The sequence below is a fragment of the Glandiceps talaboti genome, chromosome 3 (assembly GCF_964340395.1).
Source record: "Glandiceps talaboti chromosome 3, keGlaTala1.1, whole genome shotgun sequence".
In the NCBI taxonomy this organism is placed as follows: domain Eukaryota; kingdom Metazoa; phylum Hemichordata; class Enteropneusta; family Spengelidae; genus Glandiceps; species Glandiceps talaboti.
The window spans coordinates 31,642,624-31,667,954 of record NC_135551.1 but is presented as its reverse complement, the minus strand read 5'-3'; the positions used below and the strand labels follow the sequence as shown (position 1 = coordinate 31,667,954).

At 34.3% G+C, this 25,331-nt stretch overlaps 1 protein-coding gene across 1 annotated transcript in view; it reads left to right on the top strand.

Annotated features, from left to right (window-relative positions):
• The window catches only part of LOC144432518 (protein OSCP1-like), a 45,947-nt gene extending 21,486 nt beyond the window's left edge, over positions 1–24,461 (top strand). The window contains exons 2-9 of the mRNA XM_078120742.1: positions 4,463–4,617; positions 7,453–7,620; positions 12,870–12,950; positions 14,459–14,562; positions 15,485–15,686; positions 16,342–16,481; positions 17,260–17,323; positions 21,008–24,461. Coding sequence (XP_077976868.1) covers positions 4,463–4,617; positions 7,453–7,620; positions 12,870–12,950; positions 14,459–14,562; positions 15,485–15,686; positions 16,342–16,481; positions 17,260–17,323; positions 21,008–21,124 — 1,031 coding nt within the window. The 3' untranslated portion in view covers positions 21,125–24,461. The remainder of the gene's footprint in view (positions 1–4,462; positions 4,618–7,452; positions 7,621–12,869; positions 12,951–14,458; positions 14,563–15,484; positions 15,687–16,341; positions 16,482–17,259; positions 17,324–21,007) is intronic.
• The last annotated feature ends 870 nt before the right edge of the window (positions 24,462–25,331 follow it).

Sequence of the window (25,331 nt, the reverse complement as noted above, 5' to 3'; positions counted from 1 at the left end):
TGATCACTACTTTTTTCTAGTTGTTAGTACATGTACATCTTCCTGATTTTCAAAAGTATTAATTTATTGATACTTAACTGTCTCTTACATCAAGCAGTACTTGATTACGTCATGTGCAGTGACTGATTGTGTGTAATTCGATTAAAAAAATACTCATGACTAAAGGAATTTATCACTACTTATCTCGCGTCTCGTAGTGACAAAGCCCCTTAGGTTACTCATATTTTCCTTGGTGGATCAGAGAAAAAGTATGGAGGAATAATATGTACATGTAATTAAATTTGCCTTTGATTGGAAGTACTGCTGTAAAGAATTCCAAGATGTTAAACCTGGAAATAAATGTGAAAGTAGATGGTGAAATTACAAAAATGTACATTTTTCAATGTCAAAGATTTTTGTACACCTTTAATTTTTAACATTTTAGAGGGATTAATGCGCTAAAGCCTCACTGTATGTACCTGGGTACAATGTATGTAGGTCATAGAATTAAGAAGAAAAATGAAGATGAAATTACATGTCATTTTATTATGTATGTGTTGTCTAAATTATATTTCTTTGATAACGTGATGAAATCAATATTATAAATTCTACTGAATTATCAATCAATAACACATTGATATGAAATGATGTATTCTGGCAAAGTAAGGAAAGCTTTAGAAATGCATAAAATACACCATTTTGTGTAATAGGAGTGGAAGTTCATTATTATTATGAACTGTTACTTGATGTCAAGTCTTTACATTGTATTTGGATACAAAAATCTTTCATTGACTTAGATGTATTGATGTGCATGTTTCTTATAATATGCTCATGATTTAAAAAAGATCTACCGGATCTCAAAATACAAAACCATGAACCTATGACTCCTACAATGCAATGGATTATTCCACATATGGAAATCCTTAGCTTGAAATGAAATATACCGTCTTTGGCTAGATTAATGTGACTCGTTTATTGATTTGGAAAGTATGTTTTGATATGAATTCATCTGTTATATAATGTGTTGAATAGCCTTAGGGACTTTGTTAGTATAATAATTTCACATCTCACAGAGTGATATGATATTTTACAATTATTATTTAAAAGCTTTCACTTCAGGAAAAAAGGCTTGCTAATGGAGTTTGTCAGTGTGTAGAAGTTGTTTTAGCAGTAGTGGGACCCATTAACATACATACTGATAATTGACTGATGTTTCGTATGTAAATGTGTATACTAGGTTATATTTGAAAGCAAGTTAGTATAGAAAAGAAATCTTCTCTGTTTCCATGGTAATGAGAGATTTTAACTTATGATTTTCAGTAACGATGATGTTTCAGGACTTAATTTTTGGACATCGTGTTATTTTATTTACAAATTGACCTCAAGACAATCTGAATACGTGAAGGTCATACTTTCCTTCATTACCATGGTAACCATTTGGTTTACCAGTTCATTCAATTGTTATACGAGTATTGGATTTGATTGTATAGTTTCTGGTTTAATGCTTATTCTTGTTAGACTGTAAGATATGTCGTGTTGTTCAGCCTTATCACTGCTGGCTGAATGTGGCGTGTTGTTCAGCCTTATCAGTGCTGGCTGAGCGTGGCGTGTTGTTCAGCCTTATCAGTGCTGGCTGAGCGTGGCGTGTTGTTCAGCCTTATCAGTGCTGGCTGAATGTGGCGTGTTGTTCAGCCTTATCAGTGCTGGCTGAGTGTGGCGTGTTGTTCAGCCTTATCAGTGCTGGCTGAGTGTGGCGTGTTGTTCAGCCTTATCACTGCTGGCTGAATGTGGCGTGTTGTTCAGCCTTATCAGTGCTGGCTGAGCGTGGCGTGTTGTTCAGCCTTATCAGTGCTGGCTGAGCGTGGCGCGTTGTTCAGCCTTATCAGTGCTGGCTGAGTGTGGCGTGTTGTTCAGCCTTATCAGTGCTGGCTGAGCGTGGCGTGTTGTTCAGCCTTATCAGTGCTGGCTGAGCGTGGCGTGTTGTTCAGCCTTATCAGTGCTGGCTGAATGTGGCGTGTTGTTCAGCCTTATCAGTGCTGGCTGAGTGTGGCGTGTTGTTCAGCCTTATCAGTGCTGGCTGAGCGTGGCGTGTTGTTCAGCCTTATCAGTGCTGGCTGAGCGTGGCGTGTTGTTCAGCCTTATCAGTGCTGGCTGAATGTGGCGTGTTGTTCAGCCTTATCAGTGCTGGCTGAGCATGGCGTGTTGTTCAGCCTTATCACTGCTGGCTGAGTGTGGCGTGTTGTTCAGCCTTATCAGTGCTGGCTGAATGTGGCGTGTTGTTCAGCCCTATCAGTGCTGGCTGAATGTGGCGTGTTGTTCAGCCTTATCAGTGCTGGCTGAGCGTGGCGTGTTGTTCAGCCTTATCAGTGCTGGCTGAATGTGGCGTGTTGTTCAGCCTTATCACTGCTGGCTGAGTGTGGCGTGTTGTTCAGCCTGCTGGCTGAGCATGGCGTGTTGTTCAGCCCTATCAGTGCTGGCTGAGCGTGGCGTGTTGTTCAGCCTTATCACTGCTGGCTGAGTGTGGCGTGTTGTTCAGCCTTATCAGTGCTGGCTGAGCGTGGCGTGTTGTTCAGCCTGCTGGCTGAGCATGGCGTGTTGTTCAGCCCTATCAGTGCTGGCTGAGCGTGGTGTGTTGTTCAGCCTGCTGGCTGAGCGTGGCGTGTTGTTCAGCCCTATCAGTGCTGGCTGAGTGTGGCATGTTGTTCAGCCTGCTGGCTGAGCGTGGCGTGTTGTTCAGCCCTATCAGTGCTGGCTGAGCGTGGCGTGTTGTTCAGCCTGCTGGCTGAGCATGGCGTGTTGTTCAGCCCTATCAGTGCTGGCTGAGCGTGGCGTGTTGTTCAGCCTTATCAGTGCTGGCTGAGCGTGGCACGTGTCGTATCTTACAGTCTACATTCTTGTAATATTATGATTGGTCAATAGATTCTACAAATAGAGACTTTGATATTATAAAATGTTGACAGGTACAACAATTGCTAAATTTCCTAAGAATTAATGTAATGTCTCTAAATATTTTCTAAGACTTAAAGTAGAATATTGGCTTTCTTTAACCCTTTCATGACTGGAGACGAGTTTTAAATAATTTTGGTACCCAATTTATGTGGACATTTTCATAATTACAATAATATTACTTTATTAGGAAGTAACATTTCTTTAATTCCAGTCTAAAATGAAGTTGATTTATGCCAAAAACTTACATAAAACAAGAATTTTGTTCAAATAATTTTGGCGGCAAAGTTTTCAGTACTGAATGGGTTAAGTGTAAACATTGTGAAGTTAATGTAAGATTGGTATTGATTGCCAATATATTAACTACTTAACAATGAGGATGAAGAAACAATATGTGGCATTACCAGTGTATTGAACAATCACATGTACACCTGTATGCAAATTATTTCAATGTATTGAGAAATGTACACAATCATATGAATGTTGTATAGAGCAAATGTGTTCAGTTTTAATAGTTTCATGTATACATGTACATTGTGAAAAGTAATTTGTATTACCCTAGTCTCTGTGTGTGTGTGTGTGTGTGTGTGTGTGTGTGTGTGTGTGTCTGTCTGTCTGTCTGTCTGTCTGTCTGTGTGTGTTACATGTATATTTACTTTCTTGAATGTTGAAATTTTGATGGAGCAGTGCTCAATTAAGTTAATAGAACTTAATAAAATATTGATTGATATTTATGATGTCACTGAGAGCTTATAGTATTAAAAACACTAAAGATTTATGTGCAGGGTGGGCTTCTTTTGTTGTCTTGCTTTTGTCTATCTGTGTATAAATATTGTATACAACCACCAAGGCAAAGTAACCATGGATGTTATAATATTGAGATTTGATTTTGGGAAATATATAATGACATTTTACATATCTTTGCCATCAAAACTGCCAGCATCGATTTAGAAATAACGGTGTAAAAGTTTGAACATTCTAAAGTAACATTACTATTTTATACTGTCCTGTTATTTCATGGAACCATGAACAATATGTTCTTCACAGTCTAAATGTTCTGAGTATTGAACCAAATGAATGCATCTTCATGTCTTGAATTGGATCTTCTTATTGAAAAAAAAAAATACACTGAGACATAGAATTTCATGTATTCTATTTTATTTGATGACAACTCATAACTTCAAACAATTGTCATTGTTTTTAACTTATGACACAAACAAGTTTAATGTTATTCAAAATACATGTAAGCCTACCTAAATATTGGGTAGATATATATGTTACTTACCAAATACCATTTCTATTAAGCTAGCTGTGACTGTGAGACATCAATTTTCCAGTAATAATGATTTGGATAGGAGCTATAATACTGGAAAAATGACTTAGAGTGGCAGTATCTGATACGGATAAGGGAAGGATGGTGTTACAGGTTGGGGGTGGAGAGATTGGCGAGGGGGTAGGGTGTCCCAAACATAATAAGTTTATTAACTAGTAAGTATTGACCTAATCTTGTCTTCTGTATATGTTTATCTTTCTACAGTTATGCATGATATCATTGGTACAATGTTCAACAAGAGATTTATGGATGAATTGTTCAAGCCACAGGATGCGTATTCTAAGAAGGCAATGAGGACAGTGTTTGACAGATTAGCTCATGCATCAATTATGAGATTGAACACAGCTAGTATGGACAAGGTAAGATTTATTTGAAGTGTACATGTGTCCTCTAGTAGACACCGGATTTCCTCCTCTTGGTCCATGTACATCAATCTATCAATCCGTTTTACTTAAATTTCAACCAATATAATCACAGTGTATAGACAGTCACTGATCATACAGTTCTTTCATTTATATGGATACATACATTTGTATTTTAATATATGTTTATGCATATTATATAGTGGTACATATACATGTATGTACAGACAAGTGTCTCATGTACACACGCAGATGCATATGCATACACACACACACACACTGATACATACATGAATGTATACACACACATATATACATGTGACATACACATACCGGTACACTGAAGCTCAATCATACAATTGTTATTTACCAATTTCTTAAACTATTTGATTCTTGAACAGAAAGAAATGATAGTTTTCAAATAAATTAGACAAGGAAAGTTTATAAAAAATCATGCCTCTTTCCTTCCATATTGAGTTTATCCCTCATGACTGTAACCATGGCAGTGCATTGAGATTGACTTTCTAAAAAACTATAATTCCAATTCATTGAAATAGATGGTGTATGTTCTATCAGAAATGTGACATGTTCTAGAAATCCTACACAGAAGTCAAGTTATAAAGTTACTTCTCTCTGTAATGTTATCTATAGATAGCTTGCAGCTATTCTAAATCTGGTAAATGAAGTCCATAAGCAGTTACTGAAATAGCTCTCTGTTAGGCAATTTGTGTCAACCGTGTAATAAACAATAGTGTGGCTTCTTGGCTATTTGTAGAATGGGGAGGATCGGTATCTCATGCATAGATTCTGTAGTGTGTTCTATTTTCAAGGACTTCATTTTTATTGGGCACACAAGTCAGCTGTATTGCACACAGTTTGCACTTATTGATCACAAAAGATGCACACATATTATCATGAAACATTCAAGTTACAGCAGGAATAACGACAAAAAGTGCCAGCTTATAAAATTAAAAGTGTTTCTCAGTCAGCACATACATGTACATGCAGATTTAGAATATCATGTGTATACAGTATTCGTACATAGTAAATGTTAAAATCATTTTATACAAAATATCATGTGTATACAGTATTCATACATAGTAAATGTTAAAATCATTTTATACAAAATATCATGATTGTGTATACAGTATTCGTACATAGTAAATGTTAAAATCATTTTATACAAAATATCATGATTGTGTATACAGTATTCGTACATAGTAAATGTTAAAATCATTTTTATACAAAATATCATGATTGTGTATACAGTATTCGTACATAGTAAATGTCATAATCATTTTATACAAAATATCATGAGTGTGTATACAGTATTCGTACATAGTAAATGTTAAAATCATTTTATACAAAATATCATGATTGTGTATACAGTATTCGTACATAGTAAATGTTAAAATCATTTTTATACAAAATATCATGATTGTGTATACAGTATTCGTACATAGTAAATGTCATAATCATTTTATACAAAATATCATGAGTGTGTATACAGTATTCGTACATAGTAAATGTTAAAATCATTTTATACAAAATATCATGTGTATACAGTATTCGTACATAGTAAATGTTAAAATCATTTTATACAAAATATCATGTGTATACAGTATTCATACATAGTAAATGTTAAAATCATTTTTATACAAAATATCATGATTGTGTATACAGTATTCGTACATAGTAAATGTTAAAATCATTTTTATACAAAATATCATGAGTGTGTATACAGTATTCATACATAGTAAATGTTAAAATCATTTTATACAAAATATCATGTGTATACAGTATTCGTACATAGTAAATGTCATAATCATTTTTATACAAAATATCATGTGTATACAGTATTCGTACATAGTAAATGTTAAAATCATTTTATACAAAATATCATGAGTGTGTATACAGTATTCGTACATAGTAAATGTTAAAATCATTTTATACAAAATATCATGTGTATACAGTATTCGTACATAGTAAATGTTAAAATCATTTTATACAAAATATCATGTGCATACAGTATTCGTGCATAGTAAATGTTAAAATCATTTTATACAAAATATCATGTGTATACAGTATTCGTACATAGTAAATGTTAAAATCATTTTATACAAAATATCATGATTGTGTATACAGTATTCGTACATAGTAACGGTTAAAATCATTTTATACAAAATATCATGATTGTGTATACAGTATTCGTACATAGTAAATGTCAAAATCATTTTATACAAAATATCATGAGTGTGTATACAGTATTCGTACATAGTAACGGTTAAAATCATTTTATACAAAATATCATGTGTATATAGTATTTGTACATAGTAAATGTTAAAAATCATTTTATACAAAATATCATGTGTATACAGTATTCGTACATAGTAAATGTTAAAATCATTTTTATACAAAATATCATGTGTATACAGTATTCGTACATAGTAAATGTTAAAATCATTTTATACAAAATATCATGTGTATACAGTATTCGTACATAGTAAATGTTAAAATCATTTTATACAAAATATCATGTGTATACAGTATTCGTACATAGTAAATGTTAAAATCATTTTTATACAAAATATGTGTTTTCTTTCATTTGAGTTGTATCTTTACTTTTTCTATTGTCATGTTTTTATGAACGTAAGAAGACATAAATATGACAGTGTGGGTGTGGGGTGGGGGGGCTGGAATTCTACTTATAAGTTAAGATTAAACAGGTTTTTATCCATATTCTCCTTATATAGTTTGATATATAAATTATATCTGTCACTAATCAATGTACCCATGGTAACACAGTTGTAATTGACCTGTTTGTTATTTCAGCTATATGATCTGATGACAATGGCTTTCAAGTACCAAGTATCGTTATGTCTGCGACCTTCTGACCTTCTCCTAGTTACATTCAACCACATGGATGCTATTAGAATATTTGTGGAAGATTCTCCACCAATTAAAAGTCAAGTTGATAATGTCTATAGACTACTTATACAGGTAAGCTGTAGTAGTAGTACGTCTGTTTTCTTGTCAGCAAATATTCAGAACTATATGTACATGTATGTACGTAATCTTGCAGACAGTCAGCTAACTGCTTCATGTAATGATGTATGTACATAATCTTGCTGACAGTCAGCTAACTGCTACATGTAATGATGTATATCTTACAGACAGTCAGCTAACTGCTACATGTAATGATGTATGTACGTAATCTTGCTGACAGTCAGCTAACTGCTACATGTAATGATGTATATCTTGCAGACAGTCAGCTAACTGCTTCATGTAATGATGTATGTACATAATCTTGCTGACAGTCAGCTAACTGCTAACAAGGTAGCTATGTGATCACAGCTGATGATATTTGTTGTGTTCAGCTAAGTCAGCCTAGTGAGGCCTGTAAGGTTATCAAACAACCAGAATCTATAGGCTATCATCAACTATAATCTGTCTGTCTGTCTGTTTGTCTGTCTGTTTGCTTGTCATTCCCACTTGCCTGCCAGCCTTTCTGTTTGTTTGTTTGATTGTTTGTTTGTTTGATTATTACATTTGTTTATTTGTTTGCGATGTCTGTCTGGTTGTTTGTAATGTCTATCTTTGGGTGTGTCTTTGTATGTATGTATGTATGTATGTATGTATGTATGTATGTATGTATGTATGTATGTATGTATGTATGTATGTATGTATGTATGTATGTATGTATGTATGTATGTATGTATGTATGTATGTATGTATGTATGTATGTATGTATGTATGTATGTATGTATGTATGTATGTATGTATGTATGTATGTATGTATGTATGTATGTATGTATGTATGTATGTATGTATGTATGTATGTATGTATGTATGTATGTATGTATGTATGTATGTATGTATGTATGTATGTATGTATACATGCATGCATGTATGTTGTATGTAATGGTGTATACTGTGTGTGTGTGAAGGGTGTGACATGTGTGCAATATCGAATCAAAGTATACACACATATAGGTAAAGTATTGCATATATCTGTCTGTGAAAGGCTTTTGTTATTATTACCACTTATGTAGTGCTTCATCTGACTAACAGAATTTACTGAATGAGACTTATCACATTGAGTGTCTTGTCTTGATTACTAAATAGCCTTTCTGTTGTCAACAAGTTCACAAAGTGTATGTTTAGTACTCTTGAGATATCTTACAGTAGTCTACTGTGTTATTATATATTGTCTATGTTTTCATGTAATGTTGTATGTTATACTGCTGGAAATCCTATCTCACAGATTTGTTTGTTTGTGCTTCATGTAATGATGTATGTATGTAATCTTGCTGACAGTCAGCTAACTGCTTCATGTAATGATGTATGTATGTAATCTTGCTGACAGTCAGCTAACTGCTACATGTAATGATGTATGTACGTAATCTTGCTGACAGTCAGCTAACTGCTACATGTAATGATGTATGTACATAATCTTGCTGACAGTCAGCTAACTGCTACATGTAATGATGTATGTACGTAATCTTGCAGACAGTCAGCTAACTGCTACATGTAATGATGTATGTACGTAATCTTACTGACAGTCAGCTAACTGCTACATGTAATGATGTATGTACGTAATCTTACTGACAGTCAGCTAACTGCTACATGTAATGATGTATGTACGTAATCTTGCTGACAGTCAGCTAACTGCTACATGTAATGATGTATGTACGTAATCTTACAGACAGTCAGCTAACTGCTACATGTAATGATGTATGTACGTAATCTTGCTGACAGTCAGCTAACTGCTACATGTAATGATGTATATCTTGCAGATAGTCAGCTAACTGCTTTATGTAATGATGTATGTATGTAATCTTGCAGACAGTCAGCTAACTGCTTCATGTAATGATGTATGTACATAATCTTGCTGACAGTCAGCTAACTGCTACATGTAATGATGTATGTACATAATCTTACAGACAGTCAGCTAACTGCTTCATGTAATGATGTATGTACATAATCTTGCTGACAGTCAGCTAACTGCTAACAAGGTAGCTATGTGATCACAGCTGATGATATTTGTTGTGTTCAGCTAAGTCAGCCTAGTGAGGCCTGTAAGGTTATCAAACAACCAGAATCTATAGGCTATCATCAACTATAATCTGTCTGTCTGTCTGTCTGTCTGTCTGTCTGTCTGTCTGTCTGTCTGTCTGTCTGTCTGTTTGCTTGTCTGCCCACTTGCCTGCCAGCCTTTCTGTTTGTTTGATTATTACATTTGTTTGTTTGTTTGCAATGTCTGTCTGGTTGTTTGTAATGTCTATCTTTGGGTGTGTGTACGTATGTATGTATGTATGTATGTATGTATGTATGTATGTATGTATGTATGTATGTATGTATGTATGTATGTATGTATGTATGCATGTATGCATGTATGCATGTATGTATATATGCATGCATGCATGCATGCATGCATGTATGTTGTATGTAATTGTGTATACTGTGTGTGTATGTGTGTGCATGTGTATGCACATATAGGTAAAGTATTGCATATATCTGTCTGTGAAGGGCTTCCGTTATTATTATCACTCATGTAGTGCTTCATCTGACTAACAGAATCTACTGAATGAGACTTATCACATTGAGTGTCTTGTCTTGATTACTAAATAGCCTTTCTGTTGTCAACAAGTTCACAAAGTGTATGTTTAGTACTCTTGAGATATCTTACAGTAGTCTACTGTGTTATTATATATTGTCTGTGTTTCATGTAATGTTGTATGTTATACTGCTGGAAATCCTATCTCACAGGTCAACTGTGCAATGTAAAAATAAGTACTAGGGCTTTTAGACTAATCAAAATGGATGTGAAAGATAATAGCGTAGACATGTACCCAGTGTGAAGTAATAGACAGTATTCTTAGACTACATTGCTATTGGGCATATGTAGCCATAGCAATAGACAGTATTCTTAGACTACATTGCTATTGGGCATACGTAGCCATGGTAATAGACAGTATTCTTAGACTACATTGCTATTGGGCATATGTAGCCATAGCAATAGACAGTATTCTTAGACTACATTGCTATTGGGCATACGTAGCCATGGTAATAGACAGTATTCTTAGACTACATTGCTATTGGGCATACGTAGCCATAGTAATAGACAGTATTCTTAGACTACATTGCTATTGGGCATACGTAGCCATAGTAATAGACAGTATTCTTAGACTACATTGCTATTGGGCATACGTAGCCATGGTAATAGACAGTATTCTTAGACTACATTGCTATTTGGCATATGTAGCCATAGTAATAGACAGTATTCTTAGACTACATTGCTATTGGGCATATGTAGCCATAGTAATAGACAGTATTCTTAGACTACATTGCTATTGGGCATACGTAGCCATAGTAATAGACAGTATTCTTAGACTACATTGCTATTGGGCATACCTAGCCATGGTAATAGACAGTATTCTTAGACTACATTGCTATTGGGCATACCTAGCCATAGTAATAGACAGTATTCTTAGACTACATTGCTATTGGGCATATGTAGCCATAGTAATAGACAGTATTCTTAGACTACATTGCTATTGGGCATACCTAGCCATAGTAATAGACAGTATTCTTAGACTACATTGCTATTGGGCATATGTAGCCATAGCAATAGACAGTATTCTTAGACTACATTGCTATTGGGCATACCTAGCCATAGCAATAGACAGTATTCTTAGACTACATTGCTATTGGGCATACGTAGCCATAGTAATAGACAGTATTCTTAGACTACATTGCTATTGGGCATACCTAGCCATAGTAATAGACAGTATTCTTAGACTACATTGCTATTGGGCATACGTAGCCATAGTAATAGACAGTATTCTTAGACTACATTGCTATTGGGCATACCTAGCCATAGTAATAGACAGTATTCTTAGACTACATTGCTATTGGGCATACGTAGCCATAGTAATAGACAGTATTCTTAGACTACATTGCTATTGGGCATACCTAGCCATAGTAATAGACAGTATTCTTAGACTACATTGCTATTTGGCACACCTAGCCATGGTAATAGACAGTATTATTAGACTACATTGCTATTTGGCACACCTAGCCATAGTAATAGACAGTATTCTTAGACTACATTGCTATTGGGCATACCTAGCCATAGTAATAGACAGTATTCTTAGACTACATTGCTATTGGGCATACCTAGCCATAGTAATAGACAGTATTCTTAGACTACATTGCTATTGGGCATACCTAGCCATAGTAATAGACAGTATTCTTAGACTACATTGCTATTTGGCATACCTAGCCATGGTAATAGACAGTGTTCTTAGACTACATTGCTATTGGGCATACGTAGCCATAGTAATAGACAGTATTCTTAGACTACATTGCTATTGGGCATACGTAGCCATAGTAATAGACAGTATTCTTAGACTACATTGCTATTGGGCATACCTAGCCATGGTAATAGACAGTGTTCTTAGACTACATTGCTATTGGGCATACGTAGCCATAGTAATAGACAGTATTCTTAGACTACATTGCTATTGGGCATATGTAGCCATAGTAATAGACAGTATTCTTAGACTACATTGCTATTGGGCATACGTAGCCATAGTAATAGACAGTATTCTTAGACTACATTGCTATTGGGCATACATAGCCATAGCAATAGACAGTATTCTTAGACTACATTGCTATTGGGCATACCTAGCCATAGTAATAGACAGTATTCTTAGACTACATTGCTATTGGGCATACGTAGCCATAGTAATAGACAGTATTCTTAGACTACATTGCTATTGGGCATACATAGCCATAGTAATAGACAGTATTCTTAGACTACATTGCTATTGGGCATACGTAGCCATAGTAATAGACAGTATTCTTAGACTACATTGCTATTGGGCATACGTAGCCATGGTAATAGACAGTATTCTTAGACTACATTGCTATTGGGCATACGTAGCCATGGTAATAGACAGTATTCTTAGACTACATTGCTATTGGGCATACATAGCCATAGTAATAGACAGTATTCTTAGACTACATTGCTATTGGGCATACGTAGCCATAGTAATAGACAGTATTCTTAGACTACATTGCTATTGGGCATACCTAGCCATAGTAATAGACAGTATTCTTAGACTACATTGCTATTGGGCATACTATCAGAACTCAATTACTTGTCAGAATGCCTATTATTGATGAAAATAACAGAAATGACACACACTAGAATACTTTGTAATTTCATCTTATTTATTTTCCAGCACTATGCATCACTTCCGGCTGGTGAATTCCAGATTATTAGACAGACTTTACTTGAATTTTTCCAAGATATGCATATAAGGGTAAGTTTTTCCAACTCCTTTGTATATAATATAGCTGTATGTTTACATCCATAATTGCAAGTAAGTTGGCTAATGAGCACAGGCAAAGCTGTACATTATTCTGACTTATAGTTACTGTATTACAAGGAATGCAAAATAGTGGTATACTAACATTTTGAAAAAAGTTTAAAGGGGAACACCACTCTAGGAAATAAAGTATTTCATAAACTTTGGGTTCTTTAGAGTCATTTCATAATTTCATGTGACTCAGTTGCCAAGAAACACCAACTTGAAACTTTTTTCACTTCTATTGTTCTTGCAGTAATACACATTGCATCATGGGTCTTTAGCAGACATGAATATTTATTAGAAGCACAATGTATATTCATGATTTTATCTGAAGAAAATAAGCACTTAGGAGTCATGAATATTCATTGTGCATCTAATAAATATTCATGTCTTGTAGACTCCTGTCGTAAGTCTTTGCTATTCCACAGATTGGTCTTTCTTGGCAATCAAGCAACATTTACAGTGATGTCAAATCATGAAATGACTCTCCAGAAACCAAAGTTTATGAAAATATTTTATTTCCTGGAGTGTTGTTCCCCATTAATAGGACACTGCTGGTCAAGAGTCATTTTCTGATACAGCCAGTATTTGGTGAAATTAGTCCTAACAGTAGGTTTACATTGATGTTACCAATGAGTTTATTGATATTAACACCTCACCAGTATATATTTGCAACTGGAGGTTTAATACCTGTACCAGTCCTATATTAATATTGGCCAGCTCATTGCCAACACCAGGCTGGCACAAATACTTCATGATTACCGGTATGTGTTAGCAGCTGGAGGGTTACTGTCGGTTACAGCTAGGTTTTACAAATAATACCAGGCTAACACCAACTTTGGCAAAGCAGAAAGAGATTCTAGAGGTGTACTTTAGTTGCAGCCATTCCTTTTGATACATTCCTTACCATGGCTGACCACACATACATACACCACCACCGTAGAAGTATGGACATGATATTTGGTATAATTTGATTGGGACAAATGAAATTCTCTCAGCACACATGCTTTAAATGTGCTTGAGTCACACTTTTATCTGTTTAGGTCCTAAAATTCACAATACGTGACGCTCTTTTGACAAAGTGGTGATTGCAAATCGTAAATTTCATATGTGAGTATAACAACTGAATTGAGGTGTTATTGTTTATTGATTTTGTTAAGTCTGAAGGAGAGAAATAAATAAATAGAAGAATGATAAAATAAAGTGTTCACAAAAGGCAGGGTAACGATACAAAAGATGACCTTGTGAACTAAAACAAAGTACCAACAATTAATGGGGAGGTAGGGGTTGTTGACCTTTCACAATTGTACTATGTGATGTTCTGTCATGATAGTCAGGGAATGATTTCTAACACAGTCAAAAATCAATGAGAAACTTCTAGTTTGACTCCCTATCTTTGTCAATATTTGTGATTGGTACCGATAATTCTGACTCCCTATTGTTACCAATTTGTGTCATAGGTATCAATATTCCTGAAAGACAAGGTACAGAATTCCAATGGTAGATTTGCATTACCAGTTAATGGTCCTGTACCCTATGGCTCTGATATTCCAGGTACTATAAGGTAAGAACAAAGTTGTGTCAAGTGTTCTGTGGTACTTTCCTAGAGTAGATCAAATAACTAATAACAGAATGAATATTTGTATGATACAAGTTTATGTAATGGACTGTTGAAGTAGATTTGAAAGAGAGTACACACCAACTGCCAAGCTTTACATGTAGTTTGTTTTTATCTATGTTTGCTGGTTTTTAAGTTTGTAGGGGGTGTTCCCTTCTTTGTTGGCATGATGTCATTTAACCAATCTCAATGTCCTTGTTACCTTAAGTAAAGAGAACACAGAAATTACAACAAATCTTAACTTGGCCATGTTCATGGATAACACTGGCCAGAATTGATGTAAACTATTCTTAAATCATTAGCCATGATTTCGTTTTCAAATATTCCATTTATAGTTTGAATGGTCCTTCAAATATAAATTTGACAAGATGATTTTCTCTCATCTTTTTTTGTACAGTAACAATACAAGTCTGAGTGATATTGAATTAGTGCAAGGTATTCAAACCAGAAATATCGAACTTTCTTGCTTTTTCAGTGACAAATGTTTCACTTTAAATTTGCCATATGGATGACGATTTTGTATTTATTTTGTGTTTTTAATTTACAAAACAATTTTATCATGGCCTACTGCTTAAAAAATCAATGTGAAATAAGATTGACTAAGTCTTTATTTGTAACGCAGTATATACAATAACAAACATTTTACAAATTTATTAATCTTTTGTAATGTATTGAGTTACAAACAAGGACTTAGTCAATCTTATTTCACAATGATTTTTCAAGTAGGAAGCCATAATAAAACTGTTTTGTAAATTAAAAATCCAAAATAAATTCCCAATCCTCATCCATATGGCCACTTTGACATACACAGTCTACACACTTTAGTATAAAATCCCCCAATAATTCTGATTGTTATTTTCTCCACTAGATATTTTACTGATGGTAGATCAAGTACATCTTCAGATTTCCCAGTCACTGGTAAATACGTTGCTTCATTAAGGGAAGGTTCATTTGATGCCAAGGGAGAGAGAGTTACAAAACTAGGTACCAATATGTATAATGTATCCAGACCTGTAGAAACACAGATAGCCAGTGATGTCCTCAAAGGAGTAGCTGCCTCATCTGATGTAGTAAGTAGAGATTCTGGAATCTAGTCTTTTTGTTTTACATAAATGTAGAATTTATATATGATTTGAATGGCTATGAAAATAGTTAATTTTATGGCTTGTTAATAATTTAAGGCCCTTGTCAAATTGAGATGAACTTTTGATGAAAGATCAGTTGTCTGACAAATGTATACAGAAGGAAAGTCCTGTACATAAGAATGGCCTCATTTAATCCTAATAGATTCATTACAGTGGCCATATGGATGAGGATTTGGTATTTATTTCAGATTTTTAATTTATAAAATTGTGGCTTCCTACTTGAAAAATCAACATTAAACAACATTGACTAAGTCTGTGTTTGAACTCATAACATTGGAAAATGCTAAAAGATGTACAACAGTTTGATATTGTATGTACAATAACAAGCATTTTACATATTAATTGAAAATCCAATTTGAAAATAAATACTCAATCCTCATCCGTATGGCCACTTTAATAAGGTTAATCCAAAACTTTGGGATTCAGATATTGGGGTTTACTTTCTGCTTTCATCAATATTAATCCACAGTGATACACTGTTGAAAGCATTATTGAGATAGCAATGCATAGACTGAATTCAATTTACTCTTAGCTAGCACATGTGCTAAAATTAGCAGTGTTTATTTGTTGTTATTTACAGGATAGCAGTAATCCCAACCCACTGGCCAAGGCTGAACTCAACTTACTAGCCCATCTCATGGGAAACATAGGAACAACACCTGATAAAAAGAAAGACAGAGGATTCAGAATTAATTTATTCCAAAATGATGACGAGGAAGAGTAAGTTTGATAGTAATTCAAAAAATGTGAAAGTGTGGCTGCAGATAAACACACGTAAACACTCGTCCAAATATCCCAAACACACCTCTCTGGCAGTCACTCAGTCAGTCTCTCAGTATGGAGTTTTGCCATGTACTGAAATCATATCATATCATATCATATCATATCACAGTATGATTTCAAAAATATTCAGTGTTCATCTAATTGCTATTCATGTCTACTAAGACCAATCAGTCAATCATGAATTATTGCTAAGGGTGTATTTTATGTGCTAAATGTATGTGATGTGAAATGATGAACTGACTCTCCAGATCCCAAAGTGTATGAAAGCATCATTTCCTGGAGTGGCTTTCCCACTTAAAAAAGTTGTGACAGGTCTCCTCTTTCCTTTCTGAATATTTCATCATTCCAAGTACTGGTAGTGAACAAATCTGAAATCAATTGCCTAGACATAACTAATGACCCTGTCTGTCTGTCTGTCTGTCTGTCTGTCTGTCTGTCTGTCTGTCTGTCTGTCTGAATGAATGAATGTCATTTCAATTGTCTAGACATAACTGATGACCCTGTCTGACTCTGTCTGTCTGTCTGTCTGTCTGTCTGTCTGTCTGTCTGTCTGTCTGTCTGTCTGTCTGTCTGTCTGAATGAATGAATGTATGTCACATTTCAATTGTCTAGACATAACTGATGACCCTGTCTGTCTGTCTGTCTGTCTGTCTGTCTGAATGAATGAATGAATGAATGAATGAATATCACATTTCAATTGTCTTCTTTATTGCAGACAACATGCAGTGGCCAGACCAGCACAGTATGATTTCAAAGTCATAAATATTGATTTCTCAAAGGTGAGTTCACCATATACTAAAGTTACAATGTGATAAATTTTGATTTTGTGTGTCACAGTATGAATTGATTACCATCACAGGTTGTTAGATGAGTAGTGACAAACCCTTATAGTCAGAGTGTTTTCTGACTGAATGAAGAAAAAGATTGGAGAATAACATAATTATACTAGTGTCAGTAATAGCAAAGAAAAATCGAAGAAAGTAAAATAGTAATTTTGAACATTTGGCTCATAATTCGAAGTCAGCAGATAGTTTAGTTTAATGGAGAAGTAAGTCTTTCCATTTTTCTTGTCTGTCTGTCTGTCTGTCTGTCTGTCTGTCTGTCTGTCTGTCTGTCTGTCTGTGTGTCTGTCAGTCTGTCTGTCTGTCTGTCTGTCTCTGCCTGCCTTCCTGTTTATATGTCGATCAGTCTGTCTATCTCAAAGTCTATCTCTTCCTCTGCAATATGCATATTTGTACCTCAGTCAGTAAGTAACTTTAGTCACAGACCTTAATTAATATTTAGTAGCCTTGATAGAATTGTATCATATCATACTGAGTACAAAGTAGTGATTTGTATACCATTTGTACAGCTTTGCATTGAATACACATCAGACTTTAAAATATGAGTAAAGTCTGAATAGGTCTAACTAATTTATTATTCCATTCACGACACCATTAACAAAGCTTATCAGTAGACTCAATGGTTTGGTGAATTCAAAATAAGAACTACTTTAATACATTCTTCCATTTCAACAATTTGAAGGCTTCGTGTGGGATTTAGTCAACTCTATAATTAAATGGTCCACATCTTTTCTAGCTTACTGTCATCACAGAGACTGGAATATGATAAGAATAGACCTACATAGAGAACCAAAAAATACAGAGTTTGGAGAAATAATTAAAATTCAGTACTTTGTGACTTAAAATATAAAAGTGATCAGTGAATACATTTTTAAAAGAAAATAAGACTAGTTTTTTTATGTACACTAAGATATCAAGGCTACTGATAATGTAATGTGTGACTTATTAAGATTTCAAGTTGGAAGGTAATCACGACAGTATTAAAACTAATGTAATTCTAGATTCCACGAAACTGAGACCAAGACTTGTGGATAATATATGGAAGCCAAATTTTATATTGAATCAGATCCTGTCAGATATATTGATATGAAAATATGAGATATTAAACACAAATCAGTTTCTTCCTGAAAAGTAATTATTGTCCGTTGAACATATACCTATTATTTTGACCCTGGATATGTGCATGTAATGTATCAATTCTCTGAATGCATCGGCTGCATGGTTGCCATGGTTACATGATATGCACGATTACATGAGTGAAGCAACCGATCGCTTGGAGACTTTTCCATTGAATTATACATATCAGTGTTACCATAGTAGCAGCTTGTGAAATCAGGAGTAATCAGCCCAAGGATTTCTATAAGACAGTAATGTACGACAGAAGAGAGATATTTTGTAAACTGTCTCTCTGTGAAGTGATAATTGACTTTTAAAAGAATGATATTATCAATTTTTGAACTGAGAGAAATTAAGTATAACCAATAAGAGATTTCCATCCTGATATCACGTATAAGTGATTTATAATATAGCGGTATTTCATGTGTGCATGAATGACTTTCCATCTGATATTTGTGACATCAGTCAATCTGGTTTGATGCACAGATGTAGTACATAAGTCACAAATCAAAATTACTTAGCTTGAAAGTGAGTTTAGAGAAACCTTTCTGAAAAACTGCAAAACCTTGTAAACTCTGGTATTCCTATATCATAAAATGTTGTATACTAAGTCTGTTACAGACAAATCCCTCAAATAACTTTCTAAAACTGTAAATGTTATTTATACATTAATAGTGATAGTTGTGTTGGACATATCACAGGTACCTTAAATATTGGTGATCATTACGATCATGGAATGAAGCATTTTATCATCTTAGAATATATTATTGAGTTTTTCCATGGGAATGACTTGTCTGTTGACAGTATCAAATCAATACGAAAGTGGTAAATCTCCCATCTAATCTCCTTCTCCCAATTCCCTATCAGTCACTGTCCATCTACTCTCCTGGCTATCTATCCCTTGTCCAATTCCCTATCAGTCACTGTCCATCCAATATCCCTCTCTATCTGTCCCTTGCCCAATTCCCTATCAGTCACTGTCCATCTACTCTCCTGTCTATCTATCCCTTGTCCAATTCCCTATCAGTCACTGTCCATCTACTCTCCTGTCCTACAACATTGTAAGTCTGTAGTAGAAGTATACCATAGTTATTACAACATTGTCTGTAGTAGAAATATACCATAGTTCTTACAACATTGTAAGTCAGTAGTAGAAATATACCATAGTTATTACAACATTGTCTGTAGTAGAAGTATACCATAGTTCTTACAACATTGTCTGTAGTAGAAGTATACCATAGTTATTACAACATTGTAAGTCAGTAGTAGAAATATACCATAGTTATTACAACATTGTCTGTAGTAGAAATATACCATAGTTCTTACAACATTGTAAGTCAGTAGTAGAAATATACCATAGTTATTACAACATTGTCTGTAGTAGAAGTATACCATAGTTATTACAACATTGTCTGTAGTAGAAATATACCATAGTTCTTACAACATTGTAAGTCTGTAGTAGAAATATACCATAGTTATTACAACATTGTCTGTAGTAGAAGTATATCATAGTTCTTACAACATTGTCTGTAGTAGAAGTATACCATAGTTCTTACAACATTGTAAGTCTGTAATAGAAGTATACCATAGTTATTACAACATTGTCTGTAGTAGAAGTATACCATAGTTCTTACAACATTGTCTGTAGTAGAAGTATATCATAGTTCTTACAACATTGTAAGTCTGTAGTAGAAATATACCATAGTTATTACAACATTGTCTGTAGTAGAAATATACCATAGTTCTTACAACATTGTAAGTCTGTAGTAGAAATATACCATGATAGTTCTTACAACATTGTCTGTAGTAGAAGTATACCATAGTTCTTACAACATTGTAAGTCAGTAGAAGTATACCATAGTTCTTACAACATTGTAAGTCTGTAGTAGAAGTATACCATAGTTCTTACAACATTGTAAGTCTGTAGAAGTATACCATAGTTCTTACAACATTGTAAGTCTGTAGAAGTATACCATAGTTCTTACAACATTGTAAGTCTGTAGTAGAAGTATACCATAGTTCTTACAACATTGTAAGTCTGTAGAAGTATACCATAGTTCTTACAACATTGTAAGTCTGTAGAAGTATACCATAGTTCTTACAACATTGTAAGTCTGTAGTAGAAGTATACCATAGTTCTTACAACATTGTAAGTCTGTAGTAGAAGTATACCATAGTTATTACAACATTGTCTGTAGTAGAAATATACCATAGTTCTTACAACATTGTAAGTCAGTAGTAGAAATATACCATAGTTCTTACAACATTGTAAGTCAGTAGTAGAAATATACCATAGTTATTACAACATTGTCTGTAGTAGAAGTATACCATTGTTCTTACAACATTGTCTGTAGTAGAAATATACCATAGTTACATTGTAAGTCAGTAGTAGAAGTATACCATAGTTCTTACAACATATGGAATACTCAAATTAGGAGTGCATATTATACCTGAGAAACCCTTTCACTGAATGACAGTTCTGTTGTTGTTGTTTTTTTTTGATAGCTGAAGAAAGGTAATGAAGAGTTAAGCAAGATTATGGGAGACTTGGCAATACCAGACACTGGGGCAGCTTCTAGTAAAGGAGATGACTTACTAGAACTCATGGACAGTGCATCATAACCTGATCACCCCTACAGGCAGAACATAGTATGACCCATTTAATGAAGTCAAAGCTCATTCTACTTAATATAGGGGTGTTAGATTGTGTACCCACCTTATTTCCACTATCACTACAGTGCATTTCATCTTGAAGGCAGTCTAACAAACCTGATAATTATGTGTAATAGTCTTCAGATTTTATTGTCCGACATCCAGCATTTTGTGTTCTCCGTGTTGTCTTGTTTATAAGTTGTCATTTGCATATATTAAGGAAATATAGTGATTAAAATCAGATATATTCGTTTAATAAATATAATTTTTTACCAAAATATTGACAGCAAATCACAACTAAAACATTATTTCTGTGATTCAAATTTAAAATGAATTTGAGATTTGCCAACAAATCGTAAAAACAAGATTATTTGACTAACTAGCTGTTTTGGTGGAAAAATAAACTGAAATGGCAAATCGTATCACTGTATACTGACATTCTGACAGCAAGTTCACTGATAACCATTATTTCATTGGTTCACATCTCGTTACAGTTGAGCTTTGCCAACAAATTACATAAATACTAGAATTTTGACATGATTTGGATGAAAAAATAAAGGAATTGCAAATTACATCAAAAACACTATTGCTATGATTCAAATTTTAAAAAAAATAAAAATCAAAATTTTCCAAAATATTACATGTGAAATTTTGTCCAATGATTTTGGTTTGTTAATGTTTATCACTGATAGGCTAAAAGATTATTCAATTCCTGTACTTCTACATATTTGTCTTCTTCTTTTTTTTACACAAGTCAGAAAATACACAACCTTCTGTGTACAGACAAGTATTTATTGAATATGTCTTAAAAATATGAAGAAAAAAACCATAGTCATGCCTGAAAATTTGTGTAGATAGATGATAGCAAATGATTTCAGATTGTTTACTTGCGGCTTAGCCTGTATACAGTATACATCCATCCACTTCTTACCTGTATTTCACAAATTTACATAGTTTGATGTGTTCAATTCTGGTATTTTCTTTAACGACACTCCAAACTTTGTGTATTTTATGATAAAGTATATTATTTTGAAATAACTTCCTCTTTCTTCCTCCTGTATGTTTCTGGAAATCTCAAGTTTTGCCCTAGTTTGGGGTTAATCTATTGTACAATAGGGGTCATACAATTGATGTGCTTGCAAAATTTTCATGGTTTCATCCGTCCGGATTTTAAATCAAATAAATATATAGTTACTTTGTGGTAAACGTGTTTGTTGACTTGTCAGAAAATGGACACTTTCCTCCACTGTGCAACCACTGAGACATATGACACCATGTCATACAAAAGAAGTCTATATTTATCATGTTTGTAAATGGTACAGTCCATCCCACTTTTGTCCAAAGATAAACCATTTCTATGAAGAAATTTAGATATTCAGTTTTATTGTTAGAACTGTGTAAAATAGAAACTGATATTTGTTGTGTCTGATATCAGCATACTTATTAATGTCCACACTGTCATGTGTTTAGATTTGTGCTAATTATAAGGAAATCGGTTGAAGTACATTTGCATAAAGATGATGTCGCCGCATAAGAATCAAGACAATAGATGGTCTATTGGACTAAATTGTGTCTGTACCAATGATTACATACAATTCTATGCCAAATGTTTATTGGAAAACACACTATAAGAATAAAGTTTTTGTGATGAACCTATGATGTATAATTCTTAACTAAACTAGAAGTTATGTTTAGATTGTTTTGTCATCCTACTTTGTGTCTTCTGATTGGCTGGTCGAGTTGTTATTCTAATGTAATTTCACAATATCTTGCCTATAGAGGGCGCTGCATTGCTTGGCTTGAATTTGCAATTCTGTATATATGTCAAGACATAAAACTGCAGCATCATGAGTACTTATGGGAATTGGTAGGAAGAGTTCAATATTTGAAATCTTCAAGACAGTGTTGATATATTTTTGGTCACAATATGGATGAGAAATTGCTTTTACTTTGTCTATGTCATACCTAGTTTGTCAATATCTCAGTCATTTCACCATTAAAACATCATCATACATAGTTTGATTAATTGTTTTTACTTGTGAAATAAAATTGGTTGTGTTTACCTAGTTTGTTTACAAATCACTTCCCACAGTGAGATAATATTTTTTTCTTTTTTATAATTAATGAACTACAAACATAGAATACATTTCATCACCAGCCTAAAGTTACTTACCTTTCCCATGGTGCACCTGTGACTGTAAAGTTACTTACCTTTCCCATGGTGTACCTGTGACTGTAAAGTTACTTACCTTTCCCATGGTGCACCTGTGACTGTAAAGTTACTTACCTTTCCCATGGTGTACCTGTGACTGTAAAGTTACTTATCCTTCCCATGGTACACCTGTGACTGTAAAGTTACTTATCCTTCCCATGGTGCACCTGTGACTGTAAAGTTACTTACCTTTCCCATGGTGTACCTGTGACTGTAAAGTTACTTATCCTTCCCATGGTACACCTGTGACTGTAAAGTTACTTATCCTTCCCATGGTGTACCTGTGACTGTAAAGTTACTTACCTTTCCCATGGTGCACCTGTGACTGTAAAGTTACTTATCCTTCCCATGGTGTACATGTGACTGTAAAATTACTTATCTTCCCATAATGACACACTTCATCGTTTGTGATCAGTGATATGTTAACAATAAATTTCACATAACTTGTTATTTAAAACTGTATTTTAAGCCTGAAAAAAAGAGAAAGAATTGTTTCTGGTCAGGACACTTTGTCTAAAATGGTGTGACGGCGCAATTAAAAAAAAAAGTATTCTCAACAAATCTGTCACCCAGTCTACTATTTATGTAAGTTAGTGTTCTTTTTATTTAGTACTTTAGAGCAAGTGTGTATGTGGGGCAGATGTCATTTGCTTGTTCATGATTGGCTCTGCAGTTGTCTTAACTGAAGTAGGGAGGGTTATTTTTGTGTTTCCTCTCGGATCTGCAGACTGCATGGGATGAACAAACATACACACACAAAAAGATGGACGCGATTACGAGGGTATTTAAGTGATGTGTATGCTGACCAGAAACAATTCTTTTCTTTTTTTTAGCCTCAGTCATATTTTCACAGTTTAGTAGTGATATCAGTTCTTCTGTGTACCCCCTCCCACTGTAGCTCCACAATCCCATTCTTCCAATAGTATCACCCATAACTCAGAAGTATTCATTATTTTAACCATGGTTATAGCAAGTCTATTCTAATTGAAGGGTAGACAGATGGCAGCCTCTGTACTTGATGTGTAGTGAGTGAGTGTGACATACATGTTTCTTTGCCATTGGCATATTTCATTCCTTGTAGATATATTGACAGTTTACCCATAAATGTTTGTAATCTAGATGATGTAATAAATAAATAAAGTAAATTTGCATATGTTTTGGATGCTCATGTTTTATTTATCATTTATACATATATAGCCCTGTATACATGACTGCTTTTACAACTCCATATATAGCCCTGTATACATGACTGTGTTTTTACAACTCCATATATAGCCCTGTATACATGACTGTGCTTTTACAACTCCATATATAGCCCTGTATACATGACTGTGCTTTTGCAACTCCATATATAGCCCTGTATACATGACTGTGCTTTTGCAACTCCATATATAGCCCTGTATACATGACTGTGCTTTTACAACTCCATATATAGCCCTGTATACATGACTGTGCTTTTGCAACTCCATATATAGCCCTGTATACATGACTGTGTTTTTACAACTCCGTATATAGCCCTGTATACAAGACTGTGTTTTTACAACTCCATATATAGCCCTGTATACATGACTGTGCTTTTACAACTCCATATATAGCCCTGTATACATGACTGTGCTTTTACAACTCCATATATAGCCCTGTATACATGACTGTGCTTTTGCAACTCCATATATAGCCCTGTATACATGACTGTGCTTTTGCAACTCCATATATAGCCCTGTATACATGACTGTGCTTTTACAACTCCATATATAGCCCTGTATACATGACTGTGCTTTTGCAACTCCATATATAGCCCTGTATACATGACTGTGTTTTTACAACTCCGTATATAGCCCTGTATACAAGACTGTGTTTTTACAACTCCATATATAGCCCTGTATACATGACTGTGTTTTTACAACTCCATATATAGCCCTGTATACATGACTGTGCTTTTACAACTCCATATATAGCCCTGTTACA